Below are 16,615 nucleotides of genomic sequence, written 5' to 3' on the forward strand. Positions count from 1 at the left end.
GTATAATTACATTCTTGGAGTTGATATATGCAAAAATGTTAACAGCTAAAGAGATCCTTAATTCCTAATTTGGCACCCGGGACAAATAACAAATTAGATCCCTTGAGGATCGAATTTTTTGTTGGGTGCTAAATATATGTTGCATTCAATAATTTAAATACTCCTGCATTGGCTGGTCTGCTATATTCAACCGTAATAAATTCTAAAATTGCCCAAATTTTGAAAGCTAACTTTTTACTTGTTTATACCATCTTAATTGGATGGGGGGAGGTCTTGGGTCAGACAAAATGTGTTAATTCCAGGAGCCTTTTTAAAGGGCCTTATATATATATAATTTCTTTATCAAAATCCTTATCAGCGTTCTCAAAAAGCTAAATCATGTATTTTTCTAACTTGCTGACTAGGAGAGACACACAGGAGATACCAAATATTTTATTCGAAGGAAGGTGAAAGAAAAGTAAGTAACTTTTATGTAATTTTGTAATGTTTTATAAGGAAAGGAACATTGAAAAATGGTACTTGGGTATTTGTTCATTTTTTTCCTACTGGCCTCCTGTGGCAAGTATTGAATGAATATGCCTTACCCACATTGTGTATCCTATTTTGAGAGAAAAGTGCTTTTTCATTGGCCTGAAGACCCTTACTCCATTTTATTGTCAATTCATATTTTTTAATTTTTCAATTACACTTGACATTCAGTATTATTTTAGTCAATAAATATTTGCCATCTATTTTTGTAAGAACTCAAAGTTCATTGTAGAGTAGAGTCCCATGTGAATTATTTTCACCCATTGTCCTTTGTTTTTTGTCATTGGTTTTGGCTGGGATTTGAACTATGAACTTTGCATTAAGAAGATAATACCTGTGATAGGACAATAAAATCTGGAGTTGGAGATGACCCTTCCTGACTTTGTTATGTTATAAATAACCACAGCCTAACTTATGTGAAACTTGAGTGCAGAAGTGAAATAGGGTTAGATTGTTTGAAGCCACTTGTGTAACGGAGACAGACAGAAGCATAGAGCTTTTGTATAAATTTGCTTTTAGTTTGTTTTCCTCAGTCTCTGCCCTGCCAGCCAAGAATATCCTTCCATTGTGTCATGTGTAAGCTTTACAGATGTTCAGAATTCAACATTAAAGATCCAGCATTTCCTGCAAGCCCATATGTGTCTAGCATATGGTGGCAACATGTAGAGTGTCATGGTTGAGACGGTTTTCTGAAGGGTTTGCACTCCTCTAGATGGCATTTGTATTAGGTCTAATTTGTCCTGTTGATACTACTCCTGGCTGTGATTCAGATCCTACTGTGACAGCTACAATGGTGCAGTGCAAAGGAGCCACATAGCAGTTTGTTCTTCTACCACACTGCAGTGACTGCTCTGAGCCAGTCCTTCATGTGAGAATCCAACACTTTCCTCATTTCAGGCAGACTCTGGATGTTTCCTTTTACTTAGCTGAGCGTAATCTCTCAATGATTTCAATTATCTTTGGTTGTAAAATGATTAACATTTGCATTTTTCTTATAATAAATGCTTCTGTACTTTTTAAAGAAAAAAAATAAATAGTAATATTTTTAATTGAAAGGAAGATACTCTATAATTTTAAGGATGAATGAAACTAGATTTCTAAATATGATTAAAAGAGAAGATAATATTTTCCCGAATAGTTGGTAAACTTTATTTAGGTAATTCATCCTGAATAACAAAGTACCCTGATACTTAGGGGCATAAAACAGCATTTCATAATCATTTTATAATAGTTTCATAATCATTTTATAATGCTCTTGGATCCTTTAGGTCTAGAATTAGGAAAGGACACAGCAAAGATGATTTGTCTCTGTCTCACTAGGTGTAGGGCCCACCTGGAGGTAGCTCTAATGACCAGGGCTGCAATCATCTAGACTCTAGAGGCTTTGTCGATCATATGTCTGGTGCCTGAGCAGCAGCTGAGGACTTAAACAGGGAGCTCTGAGTGGACTGGATGTTCAGGTGGATGGGTCCATAGAGGGGGGCCTCCTGAGAACTGTAACTGAGGAGGGGCATGGCTGTCATGGTGGATTGACTGCAAGGAAATGGTCTGAGAATCCTCTGAGGGCTGACTAGAATGCCTCCATATAGTCTGGGCTTCCTCACAGCAGGGTAGTTTCATGGCAGGAGAACATTATACCGGGCAGTTTATGGCTCCAAGAGCAAGAGTTCTTCCAAGTGGAAACTGCATGACTTTTTATGACCTATCTTCAGAAGTCACATAGCATCACTTCTTCCAGAATCTCCTGGTGAAAGCAATCACAGACCTGGCCAGTGGTGCTCAGTGGTTAGAGTGCCAGCCTGTGCACCAAATGTCCCAGTTTCAATTCCCAGTTAAGGGCACGACGTACCTGGGTTGTAGGTTCGATCCCTAAAAACCAATGGAAAAAAATATCCTCAGGGGAATAACAACAACAAAATAAGTAAAAATAAATAAAAAATGTAAAGAAGTAATCACAAGCTTGTTGAAGGGTAGGGAACATTGATCGCGCATCTCTTGATTAGAGGAGTATCAAAGAATTTAAAATCCACCACAGACTTATAACATTTCCAATTGAAATTTTGTTTTTCTAATTACATATTTAACATCATTTAATTAAATCATCATTATATAGAGGGATTGCAAGGACAGCAAACAGTCCTAAGATTGCTTTGATATTTGGGGGAAGGGTGAAACCAATCAGTTTGGCATGTTACTAAATTGGGTAATTGGTGGGCGAAAAGGCTATTTCTCCAATATTTCATCTTGAAAGACAAATTAAGATTCTGTAGGAACACCTGAATCTGAGCAAAAGAATAAAAGATGAAATAAGAATTAAGTGCTAAAAGAAACATATAGTATATTAGGAAATTTCTTAATAAGCATAATAAACAATAGAAATTTTATTTTAAAAACTTTGTTTTAAATTATATCTCAGGATAAATCATTTTAAAACAGAAGAGTGGCTAAATATTATTTAGATATCTGAACGATGTTATGATCACTTGTGCTTTACTTTAGTAACTTTAAACCTGATCCCGTTACTTACGTAGAGCTATCAGAATCCTTAAGTGAGCATTATATTGGGGAAACACTTCTGGAATTTGCAAACTAGAATTTTCTTCTTATTTGGGAACATTTTTCATTGTAACACCAAATTCAGTTTTAATTAGATTAAAGAGTAACTTTACTGCATTTAAGTTTTTCTGCTTTTATGGATCATAAATGTCTGATTTTATACTTTGATTGCTTTGTTATCTTGACATCTTGGTTTCTTGTAACTGAAATCATTAATTTTTGTAGACTAAAGTCTCTTTCTGTGATTTTTACTTGTTAAACTTGAAATTTCATAAACATTATAAGAGCATTTATAAATTAAATTTGCAAATAACTAAGGAGGCTAATTAATAATTATCACTATGTAATGTACATGCTATTAACCAGGCACTATTTTAAGAGCTTTACATTTAATCCTTATAACAAGTTTATGAAGTAGATACTATTACTATCTTCATTTTACATGTAGGGAATTTGAGTGTTAGAAAGGTTTAAAAACTTGTTCAAGGTCATTTAATGAGTGATAGTGCCTAGATTTGAATCTAGGTAATCTGGCTCCAGAGTCTATGCTCTTAACCTCTATACTCTTTATTACATGTGAGAAAAAATCTATGTGGACCATATAAAATTGATTTTAAGCTATTATTAAAACTTTGAATGTCAGTTAAATAATGGTATTACCAGATCCTATTTACAGGTTTCACTTCACTTTTTTTTTTTTTTTTTATCTGTGTATTCCTTTTCAGTTTGTCTCCCAGTCTAACTGCCAACAGTTTCTGAATACTGTTTGGTTTGGACAGATGTCAGGTTACCGACGTAAGCCTACCTGTAAGAAGATAATGACTGTTTTAACAGTTGGCATCTTTTGGCCACTTTTGTCACTTTGCTATTTGATAGCTCCCAAATCTCAGTTTGGCAGAATCATTCATACACCCTTTATGAAATTTATTATTCATGGAGCATCATATTTCACATTCTTGCTGTTACTAAACCTATATTCTCTTGTCTACAATGAGGATAAGAAAAACACTATGGGACCAGCCCTTGAAAGAATAGACTATCTTCTTATACTGTGGATTATTGGTAAGTATCAGGTTCATTTGAAAGGTTCTGCCTCTGTTTATCCCATTAATTCTCCTTTGCTTGGTGGCATTATAAACATCTGTATTCAATTTGAACACTTCTATGATCATTGAATACGTAACTAACATTTTTGTATAGATAAATGTTCCTGAACTTCGTGATAAGGGAATAGAGATTTATTGAGTATTAATTACATAATTATATGGAAGTTAGATTTTTTTGTTCTCAGTCTCTAATATTATGACTGTTAAAAACAAAGTTTGCTGATGAATGCTTTTTTTGGTAATAGAGTGTGAACCAATTCATATGGGTTTTTTTTATTTTTTTAAATTAATCTTTATTGTTGAGATTATTACAGATGACCATCTTTTTTCCCCCCATAGCTTCCCTCCACCTGGTTCCCACTCCACCCCATACCCTCCCCACCCTATTGTCTGTGTCCATAGTTAATACATACATGCATATAAGATCTTTGTCTAATCTCTTCCCGCACCCTCCCACACCCCCTTCCCTCTGAGAATCGCCAGTCTGTTATATTTCAATGCCCCTGATTCTATTCCATTCACCAGATTTATTCATTTGATTTTTAGATTCAATTGTTGATAGATATGTATTTGTTGTCACTTTGTTGTTCATATTTATTATCTTTACATTTTTCTTCTTCTTCCTCTTTAAAAATACCCTTCAGCATTTCATATAATACAGTGGGGCCTTGACTTACGAGTGTCCCGACTAACGAGTTTTTTGAGATACCAGCTGTCTCTCGGCCGATTTTTTGCATTGAGTTGACAGAGTAATTTGAGTTAAGGAGCTCCTTAACGAGCTCAGTCTCGGAACGAATTAAACTCGTAAGTCAAGGCCCCACTGTACTGGTTTGGTGGTGGTGAACTCCTTTAGCTTTTTCTTGTCTGTAAAGCTCATTATCTGACCTTCAATTCTGAATGATAGCTTAGCTGGGTAGAGTAATCTTGGTTGTAGATTCTTGCTATTCATCACTTTGAATATTTCTTGCCACTCCCTTCTGGCGCGCATAATTTCTGTTGAGAAATCAGCTGACAGTCGTATGGGTACTCCCTTGTATGTAACTAACTGTTTTTCTCTTGCTGCTTTTAAGATTCTCTCTTTGTCTTTTGCCCTTGGCATTTTAATTATGATGTGTCTTGGTGTGGACCTCTTTGAATTCCTCTTGTTTGGGGTTCTCTGTGCATCCTGGATTTGTAAGTTTATTTCTTTCACCAGGTAGGAGAAGTTTTCTGTCAATATTTCTTCATATATGTTTTCAGTACCTTGCTCTCTCTCTCTTCTTCTGGCATCCCCATAATTCGGATGCTGGTACACTTGAAGTTGTCCCAGAGGCTCCTTACACTATCTCTATATTTTTGGATTCTTTTTTCTTTTTGCTTTTCTGGTTGAGTGTTTTTTGCTTCCTCCTATTTCAAATCATTGATTTGATTCTCAGGATCTCTAGTCTACTGTTTAATCCCTGTATATTATTCTTTATTTTAGTCAGTGTATGCTTAATTTCTGACTGGTCCTTTTCCATTTTTACGACATTCTCACTAAGATCCTTGAAAGTCTCCTTAAGTTCCTTGGAGGTTTCTAGAAGATTCTTGAGTAACCTTATAACTGTGATTTTGAACTCTATATCCAATAGTTTGCCTTCTTCCATTTCTTTCATTTGTGACATGGTTCTTTGTCTCCACATTTTGAGTCTTCCTGTATTTGTTTCTATGTATTGGGTAGCTGCTAAGTCTCCTTGAGTTGATAGAGTGGCCTTGTGTAGTAGGTGTCCTATAGGACCCAGTGGCTCAGCTTCCCCAATCACCTGAGGTAGACACTCTTGGTGCACCCCTTTGTGGGCTGTGTGCACAGTTTTGTTGTAGTTGAACCTTGATTGCTGGGAGGACTTGACCTCCAGGCCAATTGTCTGTGGGGACCAATTGTGACTACAGTGGGAGAGCTGCTGTGCAGAAGACATCCATATGGAGCAGGACTTGCTTCAGTGGGGCTTTGGTGCTCACTGAGTCTGCCTCTTGAGTGTGTTGCTTATGGATGTGAAGAGTTGTAATCTGGTATGGTCTCGTACTGACTACTGGGTACACTGGCTCTTGGGTCTCCAGGGAGGTGCAAAGTCAGCCACTGCCTGGGGCCACCCAGCAGGAGCTACAGAGAGATCTGCAGATTCCTCCTCTTTGTATCGGGTTTGGAAGTGCCCAGACAAGGCCAGCTGTGAAGCAAGCAGGCTGGTGCTGGTGCAGGTTCTTGGGCCTTTTATTGATAGGTTTGGGGCTCCCTGACTTAACTGCAGCTTGTTTGACCCAGCTGTAGCTTGAGAAAGGACACACCATTCACATGCAAAAGCCACTGCACACCACTTGGGTGGGGTTGTAAGTTGCGTCAGGCGGGGTCTCAGAATCAGCAGGGTGGAGCAAACAGAAATGGCTGCCAATCAGCCCTGCACCGGGGAGATCCCAGCATGGGAACAGTGGCCACTGCAAGCACTTCCGTCTGGAAGAAAACCACCCCTGAGTTCCTGCCCCGATGCCAGACAGTCCAGTTTCTCCCCGTATGTGTCTGGGTCCCCCAGAGCCTCGCCTGGCACTGGAGCTCAGAGGAAGTGGGAGCTTGTAAATTCAGTTTGTGGTGCCAGTCTTTTAAGAAGAGCAGCTGAGTCTCCAGGAGCCTGTGTGTCACTCAGCCCCAAACCACACTGGTTTTTACAGTCAGTAATTCTTACTGCCCATAGGGACTTCTTTTCCCAGCTCTGGAACCCTGGGCTGCAGGTCTGGTGAAGGGCTGGGACCCCTCGCTCCTCTGGGTGGCCTCCACAGAAGCGATCTCCCTCCCAATTAAAAAAACAGCAGACCTGGGTGCCGGACCAGCCCGTTCCGTGCCTCCGCACCTCCACACCTCCTACCAGTCTCAGTGTGCTTTCTTCTTTATTTCTCTCGTTGTAGTACTTCCACTCAGCCAGCTTTTCAGTGATTCTGGATGATGGTTCTGTATTTTAGTTGTAATTTTGATGTTGTCGTGAGAGGCAGCAAGTTCAGGTGTTTACCTATGCCACCATCTTGGTTCTCCTCATATGTATTTTGAAATGTAATATGTTTTATACTCGGTTGCATTTGAAGAGTTAAGTATTTTGTTATAATGTTATATCATTAGTTTTCCTTTGAAGACCCTATTAACTTTTGTAGTTACATTTTCCTAGTGACTCACTCTAAAAATGAGTTCTTTGTATTGATAGCTAGAACTTTTTAGAAATTACAGGATATATATATATATATATATATATATATATATATATATATAACGTTTTGTTTTGTGAAAATTGTTTTTTATAAGTATTATGGTGTATGACGAATATTTTAAATGACCTTATGCTGCCCTTGCCCTTTCTTTGATCGGGGTGGGAGGTAAGCAGTTGAGATATAATCATATTTCTGTTTTTAGAGTTTTAATGACATCTCCTTTATTTCTCTCTGGATCTTCAACCTTGTTTTTAACCTCAGCATTTTCGATTTATCTTTCTACTATTTGCTATAGAGTAACAGTATTGAAATTTAGTCTTTTCTATGGTGTAAAGCACTGATTGACTTATGGTTTTTTTTTTAATATATTTTATTGATTTTTTACAGAGAGGAAGGGAGAGAGATAGAGAGTTAGAAACATCGATGGGAGAGAAACATCGATCAGCTGCCTCCTGCACATCTCCTACTGGGGATATGCCCGCAACCCAGGTACATGCCCTTGACCGGAATCGAACCTGGGACCTTTCAGTCCGCAGGCCGACGCTCTATCCACTGAGCCAAACCGGTTTCGGCTTGACTTATGTTTTTGATGATTTCAATTATTAACTAATTTGAGAACAGTGAATGTACAGTATTCACTTTTAATTCTCCTTCAGTTATAAAATTAATTTGCATACTTTGGATTTTTATTTTTAATTGGAAATTAATTCATTTCAAGTAACTCAAATCAGTTTTTTACTTTCAGTGGTGTTCAATCCATGGTACATTAATACTTAAAATTAGGTAGATAAAACAGACTTTCGGTGAGATGACAGAGTAGATATACAGTGTGCTCCTCTTCTCCCATGATCACAGCAAAACTACAACTGAAGTACACAATAACCATCATTGAGAATCACCTAAAGACTAGCTTAACAGAACTCCTATAACTAAGGATATAACAGAAGAAGACACAGCGAAACCTATATGAGGGGTGGAGACAAGATACAGGCTGCTTTCACACCCACTGTGGCAGTTGAGAATCGGGAGGCTGTGGAAGTTCCCCCTGAAGAGTGAAGATTTCCCCTGAGGAGTGAAGGGTCCCAGTCCCACACCACACTCCTTAGCCAAGGGCTCCAGTACTAGGAAGAGAAGTCCCCATAATTTCTGGTTGTGAAAACCAGTAGGGATTTTGGCTGAGTGAGACAGAAGGCTGCTAAGAGTACCAGGCATTCCTCTTAAAAGGTCTGCTCAAGGATTTAACTTGCTGACCAACTCGCAGGCTCTGAACTCTAGCGCTGGGGCCGCAGCCAGGAATATACTAGGAGTAACTGACTTGTGTGGCTTCAGGGTGAAAGCTGGACAGGCAACTTTCTCCCAGATAGAAATGCTTTCGCTCCCAGGCACAAGTGATTGTTCGTTTGTTGATTCCTCTTCCCACCCAGTTGCAGGTGTAGATGGGCTCCATATCTGAATCACAATCCACCTGGCTAACACTGTTCACCCTTCCCTGGTGATTCCCTAAGACCCTGCCCAACCCAACTTGAGGGCTCACCCAAGCCTCTTCCAGTGGCTTTTCTATATAAATGGCCTGTCTTGGCTCTCAAAGGTTCACAAAACTGAAGCAACAGTATCTGGCCTTGACATGCCCTATATTTCTTGCTAAGTAGCCTCAATCCTGGCACTATGGGAAGCCAGCCTTAATTCACAGTTTAGCCTTTCTCAGGCACTTCCAAGCCCAGCACAGGTGGCAACCATATGCAGATCACTTTGGAGCTTATACCAAGTGGCTCCAGGCAGGTCATATACAACAGTTGACCTTAGCCAGCACCATAACCCCTCCCAAGAGGCTCCAGAACCAACACATTCAGTGGCCAGCTTCAGACCACACCAGAGCACCATACAATTATCTCTACAAATGACACACAGAAAAGGCAGACTTGGCAGGCACCAGAGCCTCACTAAAGCAAATCCTGCTCTTTAGGTTCTGTCCCTGCATGACAGCTCCTCCACTAGAGTCACGGCCATTCTTCACAACCAATCAGCTGGAGGGTCAATCCCTTCCATTGACATGAAAACAGCAATCAAGGCTCAACTACAACAGAAGGGCACACAAAACCTACAGAAGGGACACACTTGGAGCACCTGGCTCAGGTAACCAGGGAGACTGCACCACTGGACCTTACAAACACTTACTACATAAGGCCACTCTACCAAGACCAGGAGACATAGCAGCTCTACTTAATGCATAAAACCAAACACAGGGTGGCAGCCAGAATGAGGAGACAAAGAAACATGTTCCAAATGAAAGAACAGAACAAAACTTTAAAAACAGAACTAACAAAATGGAGATAAGCAACCTACTAGATGCAGAGTTCAAAACACTCTGCTCAATGAGCTTAGGGAAAGAGTAGTTGAACTTAGAATTTCAACAATAAAATGGAGATGAAGAATACAGCAATTAAAATGATGAATACATAACAGGGTATCAACTAGATTAGAGGAAGCAGAAGATCGATTCAGCAATTTGGAAAGTACTAGTAGGGTAACAGAAGACACCCAATCAGAACAGCAAAAAGTATCCCCCCCCCCCAAAAAAAATGAGGATAGTTTAAGGGGCCTCTGGGACAGCATTAGGTATACCAACATGTACATCAGAAGGGTACCAGAAGGAGAAGAAAGAAAGAGAAAGGAATTGAAAACCTACTTGAAGAAATAATGACAGTAATCTCTCCTAACCTGGTGTATGAAATAGACATTCAAGTCTAGGAAATGCAGAGAGTCCCAAAGAAGATGAACCCAAAGAGGCCCACACTAAGATACATTATAATTGAAATGCAAAAGGTTAGAGACAAAGAATCTTAAAATCATCAAGAGAAAAGCAGTTAGTTACCTACAAGGGAGCTCCCATAAGATTGTCAGCTGATATCTCAACAGAAGCTTTCCAGGTCAGAAGGAAATGGCACAAAATATTCAAAGGAATGAACAGCAAGGCCCTGCAACAGTGGTTCCCAAGTTTTTTTTGGCCATGCCCCACCTAAGCATCTCTAAAATCCTGATGCTCCCCACCCTCCGTGACATAAAATTTTTATTATTCAAAAAGTGAACTCCTATTCAGGAATGAAAGGACAGTTGAAGTACTGAGGAAGAAATCACTAAGAAATTGTTAAAATAATATTATGAAGTAATATGAAAAAATAGCAAATAAAGTTTCAAAACATATAATAGAGAACTAAAATGCATAAATATGCCACAATACATATTTATATACTGTATATGAGGCCCAAACCATAAGAAATGCAAAAAATTCATTGTTAATCATTCTCAAATTTCCCCCCTTAAAAATCAAATTGACCCCCTGTGGGGTGTGTGCCCCACATTGAGAACTACTGTTCTACAACCAAGACTACTCTAACCAGCAAAGCTATCATTCAGAATTGAAGTAGAGAAATAGCTTCCCAGACGAGTAAGCTAAAAGAGTTCACCACCACCAAACCTGTATTACAAGAAATGTTAAAGGGCCTTTAAGGAGAAGAAAGGAAAAATAAATATTAATAATGAGATGGCAATAACTACATATCCACCGACTGTTACTTTAAATGGATTAAATGCTCCAATCAAAAGACATAAGAAAACAATACCCATATATGTGCTGCTACTAGAGACCTACTTCAGGTATCAATACACACACAGATTGATTGTAAAGAGATGGTAAAATGCGAGAGTCCACGGCCAGCGTGGCTTTCGCAGGTTCAAAGGCTTGGAGGAAGAGCTGATGCACAAATGATACACAAGATGAAATATTATTTTTAATACCTGGGGAAACCAGAGGAAAACTCAACCATAGCAGTCAAGTTCTCTCTGTTGCTTGGTTCCCAGCTGCTTTTATTAGCTAGAATACACAATTGCCTTTAGGAATGCAAACAGACGTATAAATGGTAATGTTTAGTAAACAGTAAGATTGTCAGGTTTTGGGGGAGTTTGCTTTAGGCCATTGAGTCAGCAGCAAGTAATAAAATGTAGATATTCACCCTGTGAATATCAAAAGGAGTCCTGGTCAGCCTTCTGCCAGACTCCTCACATTTATATCAGTTACTGTTGATCTTGGTCTCCAGCAGTAAAAGATATTTCATGGAAATGGAAACCAAAAAAGCTGGGGAGCAGTACTTATCTTAGACAAAATAGACTTTAAAATAAAGGTTGAAAGAAGAGACAAAAAATGACCCAGCAATTCCACTTTGAAAAGATACATGCTTCCCTGTGTTCATTGCAGCATTGTTTTATAGTCAAGATATGGAAGCAACCTAGGTGTCTATCCATGGACAAATGCATAAAGAACAGGCGGTATGTGTGTACAATGGAATATGACTCAGCCATTAAAGGGAGTGCAATCTTGCCATTTGCACTACCATGTATGGATCTGGAGAGTGTTGTGCTGAGTGGAATAGGTTAGACAGAGAAAGAAAAGTGTCATGATTTTATTTATTTGTGGAATCTAAAAACAAAATAATGAACAGGCAAGGCATTAGATTCATAGATACCAAGAATGGTGTGTTTTTTTTAATTATATTTTATTGATTTTTTACAGAGAGGAAGGGGAAGGGATAGAGAGTTAGAGACATCTATGAGAGAGAAACATAGATCAGCTGCTTCCTGCACACCCCCTACTGGGGATGTGCCCACAACCAAGGTACATGCCCTTGACCAGAATCGAACCTGGGACCCTTCAGTCTGCAGGTCAGTGCTCTGTCCACTGAGCCAAACCGGTTAGGGCGCAAGAATGTTTTGATGGTTGCCAGATGGGAAGGGGTTTAGGATCCTGGTTAAAAAGGGGAAAGGGACTAAGATATGCAAATTGCCAGTTATAAAAAATAGTCATGAGGATGTACAATATAGCTAATGTGGTCAATAATCTTATATAATAAAGAGGTAATATGCAAATTGACCATCACTCCATCATGCCGTCACAAGATGGCTGCACCCACAGCAGAGGCAGGGTTCCCATAACACAAGATGGCTGTGCCCATAGTGGAGGCAGGGTTCCCATAACGATCCATAATGAACGATCAGCAGGGACCTGAGGCTGTGTGGCACTGGGCCAGGGCAGGGGACCTGAGACAGCGTCCTCTGCCTGGCAGGGCTTGACGGGGGACCGCAGGCCGCACCCCTTGCCCTGGCGCTGGGCCGGGGGATCTGAGGGTGTGCCAGGGGACCTGAGGCTGCGCCCCCCCACCCCCCGCCCAGCAGGGCTTTATGGGGGTGGGGCCTGCTGGGTCTGGATCTCACCCAATGGGGGTGGGGCCAGCCGGGTCTGGGACTCCTGTGCTTTCGAGGTGCACGCAGGTGGGCAGGGAGTGTGCCCCAGACTCTGACAGGAGGAAGATTTTCATATACATTTTACTAATTTTCTTTCATTTATGACACTACTATTATAGAGAAAGGGCAAATAGCAATAATTAAATATTTTCTCTAATTAATTTCCTTTTAGTGTGCATGAATTTCATGCACCAGGCCACTAGTCTATACTAATAAAAAGTTAATATGCTAATTAGACTGGATAGACCGGACATCTTCTGGACATCATTCCAGATGTACTTCCTGACAAAGCTGGGGCGTGGCCAGCCTGCAAACCACTGCGGCCCCTCACCCAGGCCAGCCCCACCCCCAGTGGGGACACCCACCCTGATTGGGGGCAGGGCCGGCCTGCAAGCCCCACGGCCCCTTGCCCCGGCCAGCCCCACCCCACCCAATGGGGACCCCCCACCCTGATCCAGGGCCCCCTTCAGGGCAGGCCAGCTGGCCCCCACCCGTGTACCCAGCCTCTATCCTATATAATAAAAGGGTAATATGCAAATTGACCCTGATGGCAGAAAGACCACTGGACCAGTCACTATGAGGCGCACTGACCACCTCTTGGTCCCTTTCCCCAGCCGGCAGGCTCCGATTGCCTGATGGCCACCCGCAGTGGGGGCGGAGCCAGTGAGCGGGCGGGAACAGCCAACCTCTCGGTCCCTTCCCCTGGCCATCAGGCACCAATCACCTGATGGCGAATGCGGAATCAGAGATGGGTGGTAGTGGGGGGCGGGGCCGGATGCGGGCAGCTGGGGAAGATGGCCCTGATCTCAGGCCAAACCTAGGGACGGTACCCGCGCACGAATTTTGTGCATCAGGTCTCTAGTCCTATCTAATAAAAGAGAAACATGCAAATTGACCATACCCCCGAACGCTTCCCATTGACGAATCAGCAGGATATGCAAATTAACTGTCATCCAAGATGGCGGCCGGCAGCCAGGCAGCTGAAGCGAACAGGAGGCTTGCTTGCTCCAGTGATGGAGGAAGCCAAGGTTCCCCGCCTGCCACTGCCGGCCTCTGAGCTTGCACTCTAAGAAACAATGTTGCAATTATAGAAGCTAAACAAAACCCAGAAACCTGCTTTCAGCCGTCAGAGCTGGAGCAAGCAGGACCGAAACAATGTTGCAATTATAGAACCCAAACAAACCCTAGATTCCTGCTTTCAGCAGCCGAGGCCTCAAGCTGGAGCCGAGCCTCAGAGTTAAAGCCAGCTCTCAGCTCCAGTGACAGCCATAGAAGGTAAATAAATCCCAGAATAAAAAAAAAGAAAAGGAAAATAGAGAGGTTGGGAGCTTCAGTCACCCGCCAGCCTGAAAACAGTCCTCAGCCCCTCACCCAGACTGGCCAGGCACCCCAGTGGGGACCCCCACCCTGAAGGGGGTGTGACCAGCTGCAAACAGCCATCATCCCCTCATTCAGGCTGGCCAGGCACCCCAGTGGGGACCCCCACCCTGAAGGGGATGTGACCAGCTGCAAACATCCATCATCCCCTCTCCCAGACTGAAGGCGGGCGGCAGTGAGCAAGGCTGTCCGCAGTCCCGAGACCCAGATCCGTGACCCTGCTGGGCAGGGGGCAGTGCTTGAGGCTGTCCGCGGTCTGGGACCTGGATCCATGTCCTCGCGGGCGGGGCGGCAGTGCTTGAGGCTGTCCACGGGACCAAGACACAGATCCGTGACCCTTCATGGCGGGGAGGCAGCTCGCACAGGGGCAGATGGGCCGGGGTTGGGCAGGGCAGGACGCCTGGCTTCTGCCCAGCCCCAGTCACTCTGGGCAGGTGAGCAGCGCAGAGAGCCTCTGGACAGGGGAGGCAGGCCGGCGGAGGGCGGCCTGTACTCCCACATGGCGGTGGTGACAGCTGTGAGCACGCCAAGCGGAGCCTGCAGGCTGAGCTGAAGTAGAGCCTGCAGGCCATCAGCACCCAGGTGTGGCTGCGCAAGATTCGCCTCCTGGCCCAGAAGGTGCAGGATCGCAGGGACAGCCACCGTGGCGGGCCAGGCTGAAGTCCTCCTGGCCGCACCATGGGGGTTTGCGGATATGCAAAGCCAGAGGCCTCCGGTGTGCACATCCCCCCCTGGCGTGTGAACATCCCCCAGCACACTGTCACCCTCCCACGCCTGCATCAGTTGCAAACCAAGGTGTGCACAAGTTCCCCCCGCCTCTCCACCGCACTTCCATCAACCCAGCATGCCTAACACCCCCACAGGATGTGCACACATCCCCTCTGATGCGCTCACGTCCTTTGGAGAGTGTCTGGGTGTTCTGGGTGCTGAGGGTGGGCGCCTGTGAGATGACAGTGAGAGGGCAGAGTGGTGATGCCCTGTTCCCACGGAGGCCAGTGCAGCTACGAGATCACCTCTGGGGGGTTAATGCAGGTGCTGAGGCAGGAGCAGGTGCAGATAGACACACCTGGTGGGCGCGGGCAGCCCTCTCTGAGGTGCATTCCGTCAGCGTTCATTATCAAGAACCCAGAGGCAGAGAGGAATTCCGTCCTCTCAGTGAAACAGTGGGATAGTCGGGGAGAACGTAGAGGAGGAATGTGCACTTTGGGTGCCAGCACCCATGAGTGAAGGCTGCCCTGACTGAGCCTTGCTTGCTTGGGGCCTAGCGCACTCCTGCCGGGCAATGGGTGACAGGACGTGCTTTTCCGAATTAATGAGAGAAAACATTGATTCTCCTGCTGCCCACGAAAGTGGAAAGTGAAGTGGGGAGACATGTAGGGAGTGAGCGAGGTTCCCTGTCTAGGGGTTCCAAATCTGCTGTTGGTTTCTTTCACCGCTGACTAGAGATATACAGGGTGTCCCCCCAAAATGTATACACACTTTGAATACCTACTAATTCCAATGGTTTTAAGCATAAGAAAGAAACAATAGAGCTGTTATCTGTTAAAAGTGTGGGCACAAACAGGTAGTTGGATATTCCCTGAGGGGTCTCAGATTGGAGAGGGTGAAGGCCAGACCGAGGGGCCCCTTTCCCCCCCCCCACTCCAGTGCATGAATTTCGTGCACTGGGCTACTAGTCTAATAATAAAAGCATAATATGCAAATCAACCAAATGGCCATTTGGACGTCCTTCCAGACGACCTCCGGATGAAGCCGGGCTGCAGCTGCAGGATCAAAGCAGCTGCTGTGGCTGCGAGGGGTTGAGGCAGCCACCCCGCTGGGAGGGAGGGATTGAGGCAGTCCGCTGCGACTGCAAAGGCCTACTCTTGAACAAATTTCGTGCATCGGGCCTCTGGTACTAGAATAACTATGTATGGTGCCAGGTAGCTACTAGACTTATAAAAGTGATCCATTTCCTAAGTTATTTGTCTAATCACTATGTGTACAACTAAAACTAATGAAATATTGTATGGCAGCTGTAATTGAAAAATGAAAGCTATTTTAAAATAACATTAGGTACATAAAGTTAAAATAATACACTTCTGAACTTTAGATCAAAGACAATAATTTATTTTTGTTAATATTTCCTGTTTCCTTTGTTTCTGCTTTTTTCTAAAATGGTATGTTTTAATTTAGGAAATACTAGAAATTTATACAGGCAGTCCTCAGGTTACATTGGACTCTACGTACATCGTTTCGTGGTTAGGTTGCCATCTCCCATCTACACTAATAAAAGACAAATATGCTAATTGACCGTACCTTCGCTATGCTCATCAGCCAATCAGAAGAGTATGCAAATTAACCCAACAAAGATGGCCGTTAAATTTGCATACTGCAGGCAGATCCCGCTGCACTGCCCCGCCCGGGCGGGCGGCAGGCCCACCTCAGGGCAGGATCTGAGCCTGCCGTGTGCGGGGTGGGTGGGGTGGGCGGCAGTGCAATCCTGAGCCGCCGCCCGACCCAGCACGGGATCTGGGCCTGTCATCTGCGACCAGGGGAGATGGGGC

At 43.3% G+C, this 16,615-nt stretch overlaps 1 protein-coding gene across 1 annotated transcript in view; it reads left to right on the top strand.

Moving 5' to 3' along the window:
* Positions 1-16,615, top strand: part of TRPC1 (transient receptor potential cation channel subfamily C member 1) — a 162,663-nt gene that overhangs the window by 86,305 nt on the left and 59,743 nt on the right. The window contains exon 8 of the mRNA XM_014453217.2: positions 3,810-4,146. Within this exon, the coding sequence (XP_014308703.1) occupies positions 3,810-4,146 (337 nt within the window). The remainder of the gene's footprint in view (positions 1-3,809; positions 4,147-16,615) is intronic.

The sequence above is a fragment of the Myotis lucifugus genome, unplaced genomic scaffold, assembly GCF_000147115.1.
Source record: "Myotis lucifugus unplaced genomic scaffold, Myoluc2.0 scaffold_21, whole genome shotgun sequence".
NCBI classification, from domain to species: Eukaryota; Metazoa; Chordata; class Mammalia; order Chiroptera; family Vespertilionidae; genus Myotis; species Myotis lucifugus.